This window comes from Oncorhynchus nerka, linkage group LG24, assembly GCF_034236695.1.
Source record: "Oncorhynchus nerka isolate Pitt River linkage group LG24, Oner_Uvic_2.0, whole genome shotgun sequence".
Classification (NCBI taxonomy): domain Eukaryota; kingdom Metazoa; phylum Chordata; class Actinopteri; order Salmoniformes; family Salmonidae; genus Oncorhynchus; species Oncorhynchus nerka.
Window position 1 is genome coordinate 52,543,908 of NC_088419.1, and position 15,885 is coordinate 52,559,792.

Here is a 15,885-nt window from a genome sequence, read left to right on the forward strand (position 1 = left end):
TTCCACAGTTAACACTCAAATGTTTTGTTATTGATCTGCTTTAATTCACTCAAATATTAGGTGTGAGCAATCCTGGTATTATTATTTATGAACTATATTTGTATATTCACATTTGCACAATTGATATACAGGCAGCAAAAAGAGACTTAGTTTACAGTTTTAAATGTGCAGACACCAGTGTAACTATGGAATCAGTTATATGGGACACATACAGGCAATAAATAAACTAGCTACAGTACACCATCACATATCTAATTAAAATAGTTTATTATGTTTATTATATGGTATATGGTCTTATTTTAAGTTGGGTGAAGTATTCCACACAACCACTGAAGTGTAATAACAACGAACACAACACTATCAGTTCCGGTACAAATGATGATAGTAAGTTCCGGTACTACGGAATCATGGGAGATTGAGTTTCACAGTCCGTCACTCACAGCCCGCCACTTTTAAGTCATGAAATAAATAACTCAATAATTCACAAAACAATGATTTCCATGTGTTAAACAATTGATATTATTGGCTTTTTACATAATTAATAACAGCGAGTAGCTAGCTAAAAAGCCCCAAACGTTAACTTTGAACCAAAAAGCTAACGTTAGCATACAAGATACGGTTGGCCAGAGTGAATAAATATCACTTGTCTACAAGGTGAACCAATCCGCGTAACTAGTTGAAATCAAAGTTTAGAGTTTAAGAGTTTAGAGTTATACGGGTCGAAATACAGAAAATGCTATATTACGGCTCGATTCTTGTCCGATGGCGAACCTTGCGTTCTAACAGTAAAATAGCTAGCTACATCCAAATAAGCAGTTATGTTTATTTGTACTAATAACACAAACTCGCATCAAGTTTAAAGAAATGCAGAATGGGCGTGGCACATCAGAGGTCTTCGGTGTTACAGTTGTGAGCGAGATGCGACATGAATGTGTTCTATTAATTAGTACATAAAAAAACATTGTGCTTATTTGTACATAGTTAATGAGAGACTGTGTTGCAACCACACGACTGCGCGTGTTAGCGCCACCGGTGTTTAATTTTTGTTGGACGGAAGAGAAAGAAAAAATAGCTGGCTAGCTTGGTCGCCGCAGATTTGTTTCTAAATTGGTTTCCGCGTACAGGTCAGTTTTTCGGCCTATTATTAATCACAGGAGTAGCGGTAAAGCAGGTACGTTAATCCAATGACAATGTATTTAGTGACCTAGTTATCTTTCCCATTCGTGCACAATGTAACTAGCTAGTAAGTTAAGTAGGTAACGTTCACTAACTATGTATGTGCAATGCGGTCCAGACAAACCGGCCTAGTAACGTTAGTAGCTAGCGAATGCTACTATGCCTTTATTTACTAACGTTACCTAAATAGCAATCTATTTACTTCCTACCGTCTCGTATTGTCTGCTGTGTTCACTAATGCAAGACATATGGGTTATAAACATATGCCAAACTTGCATTGATAGTTCGCTAATAGTGTTAGCCAGAGGTGAATAATAGGGGAACGAATTTTTTTTTTTTAAGTCTGGTTTCAATGACTTAAGTCGACTAGGCAGTTATCGCATGATTGGTGTCTGTGAGCCACCCCCGGTCATTACGTAGACACACTTTTCAATGGTAAACTGCCTGAGTGGACGATTTTTCATTTATCGACCATCATTGGTGTTAGTTAGCTACTGCATACTGCCAAAGATGGTCAGCTAACCTTACGTCTTAAACGTTATCTGACTGGTGAGTCCGTTTCGTCCTCGTCTGGTCCAAAGCTGCCAGTACTGGCTAACGTTAGCTAGTTAGTCAAATTAACGACGTTACTACATGCAATTTGAGCATAAATCGCGCCAAATAGAGCAATAAACCCGTCTTTGATGGAGCTCATTGGCTCCCAAATATGCCTGCCCTGCCTGCAACGATCTACATTTGCTGCAGTTACGCCCAATATCTACTTCCAAAAAAGGTCTACATAAAAATGTACAAGCCACAGAAAAAAATGTAAATGTATCGTTTTTTAAAACCTCTTCCAGTCAAGAACAATGCATACAAAAAAATCGGTTGTTGTGCATTTTTATTTCGAATTTTTTGGAAGTACATACCGGGAGTAACAGTAAATTACAATAGTTGCAGGCATATTTGGTGAGTAACGGAAATATTTTGAGCTGGTGAAGGATAGCTTGAACCACATATTTTTTATAACTTAACCAAGATAGACCGCAGCCTGTCGTTTCTAATGGGAACACATCAGCCAGTTTATTTATTTATTTGTCGTAAATCCAATCTGGGGTGTGTTCATAAAGTCACTCTGGCTATCTACTCCGATTGTAGAGCACTCTCATCTGAGTGTCAGAGCGCATAATAACTGACGAATTTACAAACGCTCAACACCCGTTGAATATGTCGGTGTCAGCAAACGTCCACAGTTTAACCAGCTTTGCTAGGGTGAGTAAAATGGTCAGAGTGAAGTGTTCTCTCATTTTATGTCTGGAAGTAGCTAGCCAACATTAACTTGTGTACTTGACTGCCGTTGTGAGGTCAGAATGCTCGACTCAACACTACTCCTCAGCCAGAGCCTCCAGTGTGCACTCTGACCGCTCCGTGAGCGAAACGCTCTGAATTTACGAATGGACATTCTGGCAACACTAAATTCAGAGCTTGCCAGATTGTTCCCCGCTGACCATTATACTCGCCCTAGCAAAGATGTTTCCATGTTATCCAGATCGTTGGTGACTGTAACTGTGCTGCTGGCAACAATTTAATTACGCGTTTTTGCCGACGTTTACGGACACTGGCCATATTCAGTGGGTGTTGAGCGTTAGTAAATTCATCCGTTATTCTGCGCTCTGGCACACTGAGTGCTCTGAAATTGGAGTAGATAGCCAGAGTGAATTTATGACGGTACCCCTGGATTTCCAGAGTGCGTTCTGGACGCTCTGGCCGAGGAGTAGGGTAGACCCGAGGGTTCTGACCTTACAATGATAGTCAAGCACCCAAGCTAACGTTGGCTAGCTTGCTAGCTATTTCCAGACATAAAATGAGAGAACACTTCACTCGTACCATTTTACTCGCTGGTTAGGCTGTTTTCAGGTTATTCAGATCGTTGGTGACTAACTGTGCTGCTTGGCAACAATTTAATTTAATAAATGTTTTTGCTGACACTGGTCGTATTCAGCGGGTGTTGCGCATTTGTAAATTCATCAGTTTTTCTGCAATCTGGCACAGTCATGTATTGCATATTTATATTAAGGAATGCCTACTCTGAAGTGTGCATTTGCAATTACTCATTTCGCCTTTGCCGTCCTAAACAACGCAATTTAAAACTTAGTCCACTGTTCAAAACAGATTATAGACATCTACTTTGTGCACAACACAAGTGTTTTTTCCAACAATTGTTTACAGACAGATTACTACACTTATAATTCACTGTATCACAATTCCAGTGGGTCGGAAGTTTACATACACTAAGTTGACTGTGCCTATAAACAGCTTGGAAAATTCCAGAAAATGATGTCATGGCTTTAGAAGCTTCTGATATGCTAATTGACATCATTTGAGTCAATTGAAGGTGTACCTGTGGATGTATTTCAAGGCCTACCTTCAAACTCAGTGCCTCTTTGCTTGACATCATGGGGAAATCAGCCAAGACCTCAGACTTTTTTTTTTAGACCTCCACAAGTCTGGTTCATCTTTGGGAGCAATTTCCAAACATCTGAAAGTACCATGTTCATCTGTACAAACAATAGTACGCAAGTATAACCACCATGCAGCCATCATACTGCTCAGGAAGGAGACATGTTCTGTCTCCAAGAGATGAATGTATTTTGGTGTAAAAAGTGCAAATCAATCCCAGATCAACAGCAAAGGACCTTGTGAAGATGCTGGAGGAAACGGGTACAAAAGTATCTATATCCGCAGTAAAACGAAACCTATATCGACATAAACTGAAAGGCCGCTCAGCAAGGAAGAAGCCACTGCTCCAAAACCGCCACAAAAAAGCCAGACAATGGTTTGCAATTGCACATGTGGACAAAGAACCGTTTGGCCATAATGACCATCACTATGTTTGGAGGAAAAAGGGGTGAGGCTTGCAAGTCAAAGAACACCATCCCAACCGTGAAGCATGGGGGTGGCAGCATCATGTTGTGGAGGTGCTTTGCTGCAGGAGGGACTGGTGCACTTCATAAAATAGATGGCATCATGAGGAAGTAAAATTATGGAGGTGTATTGAAGCAACATAAGACATCAGTCAGGAAGTTAAAAGCTTGGTCACAAATGGACAATGACCACAAGCATACTTCCAAAGTTGTGGCAAAATGGCTTAAGGACAACAAAGTGAAGGTATTGGAGTTGGCCATCACAAAGCCCTGACCGTAAAATTTGTGGGCAGAACTGAAAAAGCGTGTGCGATCAAGGAAGCCTTCAAACCTGACTCAGTTACACCAGCTCTGTCAGGAGGAATTGGCCAAAATTCACCCAACGTATTGTGGGAAGCTTGGGTAAGGCTATCGGAAATGTTTGACCCAAGTTAAACAATTGAAAGGCAATGCTACCAAATACTAATTGAGTGTATGTAAACTTCTGACCCACTGGGAATATGATGAAAGAAAGAAATGCTGAAGTAAATCACTCTACTATTATTCTGACATTTCACATTCTTAAACTGAAGTGGTGATCCTAACTGACCTAAAACAGGGAATGTTTACTAGGATTAAATGTCAGGAATTGTAAAAAAAAACTGAGTTTAAATGTATTTGGCTAAGGTGTATGTAGACTTCTGACTTCAACTGTAAATGTTTAATCGATGAGAGAATTTGGTGAATGTCGGCCAAAATCCCCATCTCATTCCATCTTCTCCCACTACCGACTAGTCGGCTTCCTCTACCATATTTGGTAGTGAGTGGAAACGTTTCTTCACAGATATTTCAACATATTTATAAATGTCTCGTTGTTCTATCGGTGCTTGACGGGTAGCTTTCTTGGCAGAAAGTAGATCTCGTCATATTCATCCTCTCCTTTGCCAAGATACTGGTTCAGCTAGGACCCCCTCCGCCTGACTTGTTTATGTTCATTTGTAGCGAACTGTTACTTTTTTTTATTTCAGCATCTGCATTTGTGAAGCATCTACATGGCAGTCAGAAGGGGACACATCAGATACCTCAAAGTGAGTGGCTCTATCAAACGTTTTTGAAAGTTATTTTGTAACTATCCCAGTGGGCAAAACCAGGTTGAAAAGACGTTTTATTCTGGTTGAAAAGGGACACATTTTTCTTCACGTCTTTTTACTGACCAGAATATGATGCATTTTTCTGACCAACCAAACAACCAGTTGGTCATAATTGTGACCTTTTCATTTGACCAAATGGTCATCATTCTGACCACCTATATTATGTAGCCTACTGGTCATAGTTAAGACCTTATCATAACCTGGTAATGACCACCTGACTGCAGTATATTACCTACTGTAAAAAGTATTTTGGAGGATAGTTGGATATTGAAAACATTGTTCATTATATTTCTATTTATTTTCCAAGTTACCAATTAAAGTTGGAATCTGAAACGTATATTCTTACATTTAAAATAGATCACGCAATGGCAAAAACAAATGTTTTAACAAAATTGCACATCTGCATACAGTAATTGTTTAATAATTCACCCACAGGCTTTACACGTATAGAAATACTGGTACAGAGTATATGAAGTCCCATTGTTTTATTTTATTAATGATTAAGAGTGGCGGGGTGGGGTAGATCCTCATCAAGGACCTCTGAGCACAGAAGGTGAACTGGAGCGTGGTGGCCCTCTTGAAGAGTGGTGTGATGGGTCAGATCTGCAGTGAAGAGAATCGGCACATTACAACTTTATCAGTCTGAGATTTGAAACGGACATTCCTGAATAAACTTTGGACTCAGCTGGCTAATAGGCTTTGTCGTGCCCTCTTCACGACTGTCTTGGTGTGTTTGGACCTTTCTAGTTTGTTGGTGATGTGGACACCATGGAATTAGAAGCTCTCAACCTGCTCCACTACAGCCCTGTCGATGAGAATGGGGACGTGCTCGGTGCTCCTTTTCCTGTAGTCCACAATCATCTCCTAAGTCTTGGTTACGTTGCGGGATAGGTTGTTATTCTGGCACCACCCGGCCAGGTCTCTGACCTCCTCCTTATATGCTGTCTCGTCTTTGTCGGTGATCAGGCCTACCACTGTTGTGTCGTCAGCAAACTTAATGATGGTGTTGGAGTCGTGCCTGGTCATGCAGTCGTGGGTGAACAGGGAGTACAGGAGGGGACTGAGCATGCGTCCCTGGGGAGCTCCAGTGTTGAGGATCAGCGTGGCAGATGTGTTGCTATCTACCCTCACCACCTGGGGGTGGCCTGTCAGGAAGTCCAGGATCCAGTTGCAGAGTGAGGTGGTTAGTCCCAGGATCCTTAGATTGGTGATGAGCTTTGAGGGTACTATGGTGTTGACCGCTGAGCTGTCGTCAATGAACAGCATTCTCATATAGGTGTTCCTTTTGTCCAGGTGGGAAAGGGCAGTGTGGAGTGCAATAGAGATTGCATCATCTGTGGATCTGTTTGGGCGGCATGCAAATTGAAGGTCTAGGGTTTCTGGGATAATGGTGTTGATGTGAGCCATTACCAGCCTTTCAAAGCACTTCATGGCTACGGGTCTGTAGTCATTTAGGCAGGTTGCCTTTGTGTTCTTGGGCACAGGGACTATGGTGGTCTGCTTGAAGCATGTTGGTATTACAGACTCCGACAGGGAGAGGGTGAAAATGTCAGTGAAGACACCTGCCAGTTGGTCAGCACATGCCCGGATGCCGGAGCACACGTCCTGGTAATCCGTCTGGCCCCGCAGCCTTGTGTATGTTGACCTTTTTAAAGGTCTTACTCACGTCAGCTATGGAGAGCGTGATCACACAGTCGTCCGGAACAGCTGATGCTCTCATGCATGCCTCCGTGTTGCTTCCCTCAAAGCGAGCATAGTGATTTGGCTCGTCTGGTAGGCTCGTGTCACTGGGCAGCTCGCGGCTGTGCTTCCCTTTTGTAGTCTGTAATAGTTTGCGAGCCCTGCCACATCCGACGAGTGTTGGAACCGGTGTAGTATGATTCAATCTTAACCCTGTATTGACGCTTTGCCTATTTGATGGTTCGTCGCAGGGCATAGCGGGATTTCTTGTAATGTTCCGTGTTAGAGTCCCGCACCTTGAAAGCGGCAGCTCTACCCTTTAGCTCAATGCGAATGTTGCCTGTAATCCATGGCTTCTGGTTGGGGTATGTACGTACAGTCACTGTGGGGACAACGTCCTCAATGCACTTATTGATAAAGCCAGTGACTGATGTGATGTATTCCTCAATGTCATCGGAAGAATCCCGGAACATGTTCCAGTCTGTGATAGCAAAACAGTCCTGTAGTTTAGCATCTGCTTCATCTGACCATTTGTTTTATAGACCGAGTCACTGGTGCTTCCTGCTTTAATTTTTGCTTGTAAGCAGGAATCAGGATGATAGAATTATGGTCAGATTTGCCAAATTGAGGGCGAGGGAGAGCTTTGTACGCATCTCTGTGTGTGGAGTACAGGTGATCTAGAATTATTATTTTTTCCTCTGGTTGCACATTTAACATGTTAGAGATTTGGTAGAACTGATTTAAGTTTCCCTGCATTAAAGTCTCCGGCCACTAGGAGCGCCGCCTCTGGGTGAGTGGTTTCCTGTTTGCTTATTTCCTTACTCAGCTGACTGAGTGCGGTCTTAGTGCCAGCATCTGTCTGTGGTGGTAAATAAACAGCCACGAAAAGTATAGCTGAGAACTCTCTAGGCAAGTAGTGTGGCCTGCAGTTTATCACAATATACTCTACTTCAGGCAAGCAAAATCTAAAGACTTCCTTAGATTACGTGCACCAGCTGTTTACAATTATGAACAGACTGCCCCCCCCGTCTTACCGGAGTGTGCTGTTCTATCCTGCCAGTGCAGCGTGTATCCCGCTAGCTGAATATCCATGTCATTCAGCCCCGATTCCGTGAAGCATAGGATATTAGTTTTTGATGTCCCGTTGGTAGGATATTCGTGATCTTACCTCGTCTAGTTTATTGTCCAATGATTGCACGTTGGCGAGTAATATTGACGTTAACGGCAGCTTTTCTAGTTGTCTTCTGCGGATCCGGACGAGGCATCCGGCTCTTCGTCCTCTGCGTCGCTTCCTTTCGCAAATAATTGGGATGTCTGCCCTGTGGGGTGTTTGAGTCCTGCTTGTTGTTGTTGCCACAGCCCCATGTTGCAAGGATCTGCACATAATTCCCGGAAGCTGACACTATCCCAGTTTTTCCATGACCTGCATACTCACCAGACATGTTACCCATTGAGCATATTTGGAATGCTTTGGATCGACGTGTACGACAGCGTGTTCCGGCAACCTCATACAGCCATTGAAGAGTAGTGGGACAACATTCCACAAGCCACAATCAACAACCTGATCAACCATGCAAAAGCGATGTCATGCTGCATGAGGCAGTCATGTGAAATCCATAGATTAGGGCCTAATTTATTTATTTGACTTGACTTCCTTATGAACTCTAACGCAGTAAAAAAAAAAAAAAAATGTTGCTTTTAATATGTTTGTTCAGTGTGGATAACTGGTCAGATTTGAACCAAATATCAACTAAATTAAGATTTCTTGAAAAACACTCATCTGGTTGTGATCTGGTTATAAGACGTTCCAACCTGATTTCAACCAGTAAAATACGTCTTTATCATGTTGTATGCCCACTGGGATGTATTGTGCTGTTGCGTAGAAGTTTTGGCCTGCATTGTATTATGACTTGTGAAATGGACAAGAACTGGGAAAAGGAGTGGAATGGTGTCAAGTGCTCCGTTGTCTGCATCAAAGGATTGTAAATTAACCCGTGTTTCTTTTGCAGGTGTGTGAGGTACAGAGTTGTCAGGGTGACAACAGAGAGTCACAGCGGCATGGAAGTAAGGGTTCAATTAATATAAAGGTAAGTCCACCGATTTTGGCTGTATTTTGAGAAAGTATTCTGTTTTGCATGTCTTATTCTTTTGGAACATGGGCAGCATTCTCTATGATCGGATCTAGTTTACTGTTTCTCACCCTTGATGAAGTTGTCTTCAGAATGGCTCACTTCCTCTCATCCCATTCTCGTGAAATTTTAGCAAGTAGTTTATGATAACGATTACGACGAACACATGGCAGATGAGCCTAAAGATGCCAAAACCAACCTTATCGTCAATTACCTGCCCCAAAACATGAGCCAGGACGAGTTGCGGAGTCTCTTCAGCAGCATCGGCGAGGTGGAGTCTGCCAAACTCATCCGCGATAAAGTGGCAGGTAATCCCTATCACAAAAACCAGAGTGAGTCCAAACCCTTTTCTTTTGACCTCAGTTAATTTACTTGAATCACTCTCCATAAGGTGGTACATGGCCCCGACCTTCTGTGTCTGTCTGCACATGTAGTCCACTACAAAAGTCTGATGTTGAATGTGACATCAAGTATTTTTGTTTGACTTTACCAATATTTTCTTTCTTGATTACTACTCTGTAAATTCCATGCAGTATTTGTGGGTTACCGTAATTGTATTTTACTTTGTATGCAACTCCTGCGTGTTTCCTAAAATGTTTTTTTGTTTTTTTAAATTTTAATTGCAGACTACCTGATTTAGTGTTGGGATCAGGGATAGTATTTATATTTTTTTCAACTCCTGTTTTTCTGTGCTATATATTACACCTTGTTACATCTGTTCTTTAAACTTTTGTTATTTGAGTATCTCTTTTAATGGTGGTCTTTGGGGAGTTTTGTTTATGGTCTTTGCGGTTGTTTTCTTGATTCATTGGGCATTATGGCTGCTCTATGTTATTAGATGTGGTGATAACTCCATATTGTAAAACCAAGCATTAAATACCCTTTCTTTGGTGACTAGTTATAATGGGATTTATTTAGTTTCAAATTGTAACGTGTGAATATTTATTGGAAAGAGGACGTTCAAGTTTTTTTTAAATTAAGTGTTCGATATCAAGGGTCGCATTTTCACAACGCAGACCATTTAAAAGAAACATTTCACCTGCATTTTATATTGTAAGTCAAGTGTTTTACTTGAAGTTAGTCTTGCATATTAACCTACTACTGAAGAAAAACTACACCGGAGGAAAGTACTGGAGAAAAGTACACTACACATCAGTGAGTCTGGTGATCCAATGATGAGCAAAGATACTTTATCTGAGTGGAGGTGAGGGAAAAAATAAGAAACACGCACACTGCTCTTGCTAGTACCACTGCTTTTATTAAGCTTTATGTATCGGCCTCAAGGCCCCCAAAAGCTCTGACGAAGTCCTTGAGGCCGTTACGTAAAGCTTAATAAAGAGCAGTGATGCTAGCAAGATCAGTCTGCAGGATTCTTCATTTTTCTCATCTTATTCCATTTACTATGCACCTGCAACAAAGATGGCATAGATGTGCGAGTGCCTTTTTGAATCTGAGCGAAGTGCAACCGACGCACGAAATGAGTCCTTTTACATTTGTAATGATTTTGCGCGAACCCTGACTGAAGCCGAGCAGAATTGACCATTTTTGATCTGCGTTTACTAAAATGCAGCAAGATATATTTTTTCTGTTTGACCTTTTTCAGAATCCTCATTAACGTGACCCCTGGATCATTTTGATAGAATAATAAAGCTTTAATCTATTGTTATTATATAAGGCTGTTACTCCCTTCTATTTGAAAAATGTTTTTTCATTTACACTTTCAATGTGGGTCTTTTTTTCTTGAGTCATATTTCGCAGAAAATGTTTTCCTTTGCAAATGTTTTTGCCAAAATGCATTGTGCTGATATCTCCTGTGGGAAGACTGGTATCCAATCTGTAAATATGGACAAACTTTTGTTATTTTATTTTGTTGTTTTTTTCCCCCCTTTTTTTTTCTCCAGGCCACAGTTTAGGGTACGGATTTGTTAACTATGTTAACGCTAGTGATGCAGAAAGGGCTATCAATACCCTCAATGGGCTGAGACTACAGTCTAAAACTATCAAGGTAACGTGCAATCAGGTGTTTTCATGTTTCAACTGATGGATGTGATATGTTTCTCAAGTAGTCCCTGGGCAGTTGAGGGGGAGCCCTCCTGCAAAGTGTCTATTTGCAAAAGCATATAAAGGTATTTGGGTAACATGTCTACTTAAACAATCATGTAATATTTAAATGTTTTTGTTCTATAATTTATTGGGTTTGGAAAGTTTGATTTGAAGCAGTTGGCCTGTGTGGGTAACCTGACATGGTTTTATTTTTGGCACATATTTATACTGAAGCTTATTAATTTTGTTTAGACTACTTTAGTTTTTAGTTTAACACTACTGGTTATTGCAGAGTTAGTTTCGCTTGAGTGTGACGTGCCGACTCAAAGCCCTGCATCATTTCACAATTACATTTATTTTTATTTTATTTTTATAGCTTAACTTTTCAAAATGGACCCATTTTTAGAAATTATATTTATTTTACTAAGTAGCTGCTCGGCAATGTGCATTCTCCCTCAGCACTGACAGAATTTTGTGGCTTTTAATATTTTTTTGTTCTTTTGTTTTTCTTTTAAAGTTTACGAGACATTTTGGGAGTTTTGATTTTGAATCGGATAAAAAAATATATATAATGTTTGTAATTTTGTCAAATGAATTCCAAAGCATTATTTTTTTTAAATACATATTTTCCCTATAAATTGCACAATGGAAACTGACCTGTTGTCTTCTCATCAGGTGTCCTTCGCCAGGCCGAGCTCTGACGGTATTAAGGATGCCAATCTTTACATTAGTGGGCTGCCCAAGACCATGACACAGAAAGACGTGGAGGATATGTTCACACGCTATGGCCAGATCATCAACTCGCGTGTCTTGGTCGATCAGGCCTCAGGTAGGCAGGCACTGCACAAATATTTCTCATTCAGTCTGACTCAATTAAATGAGCACAAGGGATGCCACTCAAGTGGACTTTCCACTCTCCAAATCCTACTATTAGAGCAAAACAATTTCTAGGCATCTGTAGCCTATTCCATTAATGGCTTCTCCATTTTCTCCCCTTGCTTCTCAGGCCTGTCCAGGGGTGTGGCTTTTATCCGCTTTGACAAACGGGCTGAGGCGGAGGATGCCATCAAAGACCTGAATGGGCAGAAACCCCCTGGGGCCTCGGAGCCCATCACAGTGAAGTTTGCTGCCAACCCCAACCAGGCCAAGAACTCCCAGGTCATCAACCAGCTCTACCACAACCAGGGTCGGCGCTTTGGGGGCCCGGTACACCACCAGGCCCAGAGATTCAGGTGAGTGGCCGACTGCACTACACAATGCATGTCAGTGCCCGGTTGTTAGCAAGGGTATTTTTGTGATCTCTGGGAGTTGAGACTAGAACCCAGTCAACCTAGACCCCTGACTTGTTAGTGATTTATATTCTATATTTCCTTGGTCAACAGGCCTGCACCTTGTTTTTGGGATATTTTAAACTGGCATCTATGGAGTAGTATTTGAAGAACCGTTGTTCTGTGCCCCTGGCAGGTTCTCTCCGATGAGTGTAGACCACATGAGTAGCATGTCTACGGTCAGCGCTGAAGGGGACTCCACGGCCGGCTGGTGTATCTTCATCTACAACCTGGGCCAGGACGCTGACGAGGGCATCCTGTGGCAGATGTTCGGGCCCTTCGGAGCCGTCACCAACGTCAAGGTCATCCGCGACTTCAACACCAATAAATGCAAAGGCTTTGGCTTCGTCACCATGACTAACTACGAGGAGGCGGCCATGGCCATTGCCAGCCTCAACGGTTACCGGCTTGGAGACAAGATACTGCAGGTTTCCTTCAAAACCAGCAAGGGGGGTCACAAGTAAACCCAAAAGGGTGAAGGGGTACTTGTTTTCCATACTTACAATAATAGAGGAGTGGGCGGGAACTAAATGAGATTGGAAAGGCTACACATTTGTTCTTGCAAGGGGATATCTCCTTGGTTCTTATAATGTCATTTCTAGGCTAACTATCACTTAAATATTTCTTCGCTAGTAGAAAAGTAGTGTCTTCTTGCTGTGACATTAAAATAACCTACGCCATTGTGTTTTTTGCTGGGCACGGGGAGGGGTTCTGAAGTTTGCAGAAAGGTTGTTGTCCAATTCTTGTGGGTTTTGTGTGTCTGTCACATACATGGTTGACGGTGACAATACAAAATCCTGCCATGTCTAATGGTTTGATTCCTACCTGCTTGTAATTTCTCTATTTTACGTAGCCATTTTATCATGATCAGTAGTTCTGATCCGGGCCTGGAATCCCTCAAGTCTTTCTACACTTCCATTCTGTCATTTTTAACACAAGCGTCCTTTGCTAAATTGAGACATCAGAGTATTAGATCAAGCTTGCCCTTCTAGATGTGGAAGTGGGCATGTGCTGGCAGTGCATCTTTATTTTGATATTTTTTTGGATTCGAATAGGTTTGAGGAAAGATTGCTATTTAATGAGTGACCAAAGGGGGAGGACTGGAAGAAAAAAAAACTGTTTGTGTATAAATATATACGCGCACACACACACCCCAATCATGCCCTCTGACATCTTTTAATATCTGAAATGTAATAGGAACCTCAAGGTTTAAATTATTCAGTTGATTAGAAGATACTCTTCTGTCAACTGTAATTTTGATCATTGAGTATGCAAGCTGTACCTAGTCCTGTGTTTTTATTGGATTGAAACTGCCTTTCAATGTCAACTTGTTTCCCGTCATCTTTTTTTTTTTTTTTTACTCTTTCCATTTAACATTTTTGTAGTGGAAATTTTAGTTTGTTCCTGTTTTTTAATTTTTTTGAAAGTTACACTTTGCTTTTAATTTGGGTCATTTGAATTGGAAAGTTACATAAACATGACTAAATACCATTCCAACTTGGCTCCAGTATGTGTCCATACTTTACCTCTTAATTTGAATTGGAAAGCCCTGTCTGGGCTTGGTTCAGTTAATTTGAACCTAATCAAGGGAACGCAGGATGTTGTTTATGGGGTTTCTTATATGCTATTATTTCCTCACGAGGCCAAATGATGGGGTTCTGGAAGGGGAGCTCACGGTTTCCCAGTTAGATGTGCATTATGGCCACTTCTGCAATTTGTGTGTACAGTCAGTGATTTTTATTTTTTTCTCTCTCCATTTGACTCTGTCCAGAAAAATGTATGTATTGGTCTTTCGCCGAGGAATGAAACATTTTTGGTAACTGCTGATAACATCCCCATTCTCAAATAATAAAACACTTCTCCATGTGAGAAGTTAAAGCTATTTGTTTTATTCTGGTTCAAGTTGCCTTCATTTTACCCTGAAACCAACCCTCGTAGGCTTGACTGGCTTGCGACAGACTAAGACCTCCCAGGCTTTGTGTGGGTGTTCAGCTTCTGGAAGGAGTCTGAAATGTACTGCACTGACCAGATGGGACAAAACCTCTAAACGACACAGCAAACACAGCTATTTTTGGTGTCGTCTTCTGATAAAGGTTGGGCAGTTTTTTAAAATGTAAACCTTATCCTGTATCGATGGCCACAAAAAAACAACAACAACAAAAAAACACTTCTGTGTTGAATGCTCCAATGAGTAATAAGTCATATGATGTAGCTGATTAAAAATCCATACTGTACCCTGATGAATGTTGATACATCAAAGGGTCTAGCTAGCTTTCATTTCTATAGTAGATCTGAAAAGCTCAATACCCAAGATTAGTTCACACAGTGCTGTTTTTGCTGTAAGGTGGTGTAGTTATGAGAACCAGAACCTGACAAAAACCCAAGATGGTTGAGTTGTGGGAAAACCATTGACACTAAGCAATCCTATAATCCACAATCCTATAGCAAGTCTATTAAAACATTGATAATCCACATTTTTACTTATTCTGTTGATCAAATCCAACAAAATTGGCTGCATAGTGCCTCTGCCAAATTAGTCTTTACATTTAAGATGATAAAGTGCAAATGTTTATTTTCCACATCTCGACATTGTTTGCCAACTGTAATAAACTGCCTGGCGTGGAATTGTTAAATCCCTTATTACAAGTCTGTTAAAAAAAAAATTGGGCATAAAAATAGATTCCAGGAGATTGTCAATTTGACCCAGATAGAGGCTGGGAGCATCAAAGTCCATTTTACAGCTTTATCTACAGTAAGGCTTGTATGTGATTATAGCACAGGATGCCTTCTGCATAGTAGGTCACAAAGTGCCAGCCTGCCAGGTTTACAAATGGCTTGTGTATTCAACATCTCAGTGTGTGTTGTTGGAGGAACAGAGGGCTTGAATTGAGGGCTGCAGTTAAATTGCCCCCCTCCCTCCTATAAACAGCTGTACACTTGACCTGAAAATTTGTCATCCAGTGTGACCTAATTTAGCCACCAGGCAGTTGCATGCACCTTTCCTGCTCTTTAACCCTGACCAGACCAAGATTTGGTTGTGATTATACTGATCCAATAAAATAAGTCTATTTTAGACTATTTTAATGCGCTGTTTGAGTCTATTTTAGACTATTTACACTTTGAGTTTTCAATATTTGTAGTCCACTAGATGGCAATATGCACCATGTTTCTGGGTTTTGTTTCTCCTCTCCTGCCAGCCTTATTTTTACTGTGTACCATATATGGAAATGCAGAATTGTTTTCTGCCCCTTGGCAATATGTGTAAAATTGCAAGAAATTCGCTTTAAAACAGCAGCATTTTCTCTCAGCCTCATGGCAAAATGTGTGTGATGGCATGAGATTCACTATAAAACTGCACTTTTCTCTTTGCACCATGGCAAAATGTGTAGAATTGTAGGAAGTTAGCTGTTTTCCCCCCTAAATGTTTTTGTTGTTTGGGGGGGGCTTGCTCAGACCCAAAAAAACTGTGGTATGCCACTGTAGGTTTGACCTACTA

The 15,885-nt window shown here is 41.2% G+C and overlaps 1 protein-coding gene across 5 annotated transcripts; it reads left to right on the plus strand.

The window, feature by feature from the left end:
• The first annotated feature begins 725 nt into the window (after nucleotides 1-725).
• On the plus strand, nucleotides 726-14,271 carry LOC115108131 (ELAV-like protein 1). 5 transcript variants are annotated; one of them, XM_029632134.2, is made up of 8 exons: nucleotides 726-1,124; nucleotides 5,087-5,146; nucleotides 8,899-8,976; nucleotides 9,152-9,350; nucleotides 10,920-11,023; nucleotides 11,737-11,890; nucleotides 12,068-12,293; nucleotides 12,526-14,271. In XM_029632134.2, exons 2-8 carry the CDS (start codon nucleotides 5,111-5,113, stop codon nucleotides 12,851-12,853), a joined length of 1,125 nt encoding a protein of 374 aa, XP_029487994.1. In that variant the 5' UTR covers nucleotides 726-1,124; nucleotides 5,087-5,110; the 3' UTR covers nucleotides 12,854-14,271. The 5 variants fall into 5 exon arrangements, with proteins under 5 accessions (XP_029487994.1, XP_029487993.1, XP_029487995.1 ...); XM_029632133.2 differs by having other exon boundaries at nucleotides 727-1,171; XM_029632135.2 differs by having other exon boundaries at nucleotides 727-1,171; nucleotides 9,152-9,326.
• Nucleotides 14,272-15,885: the final 1,614 nt, after the last annotated feature.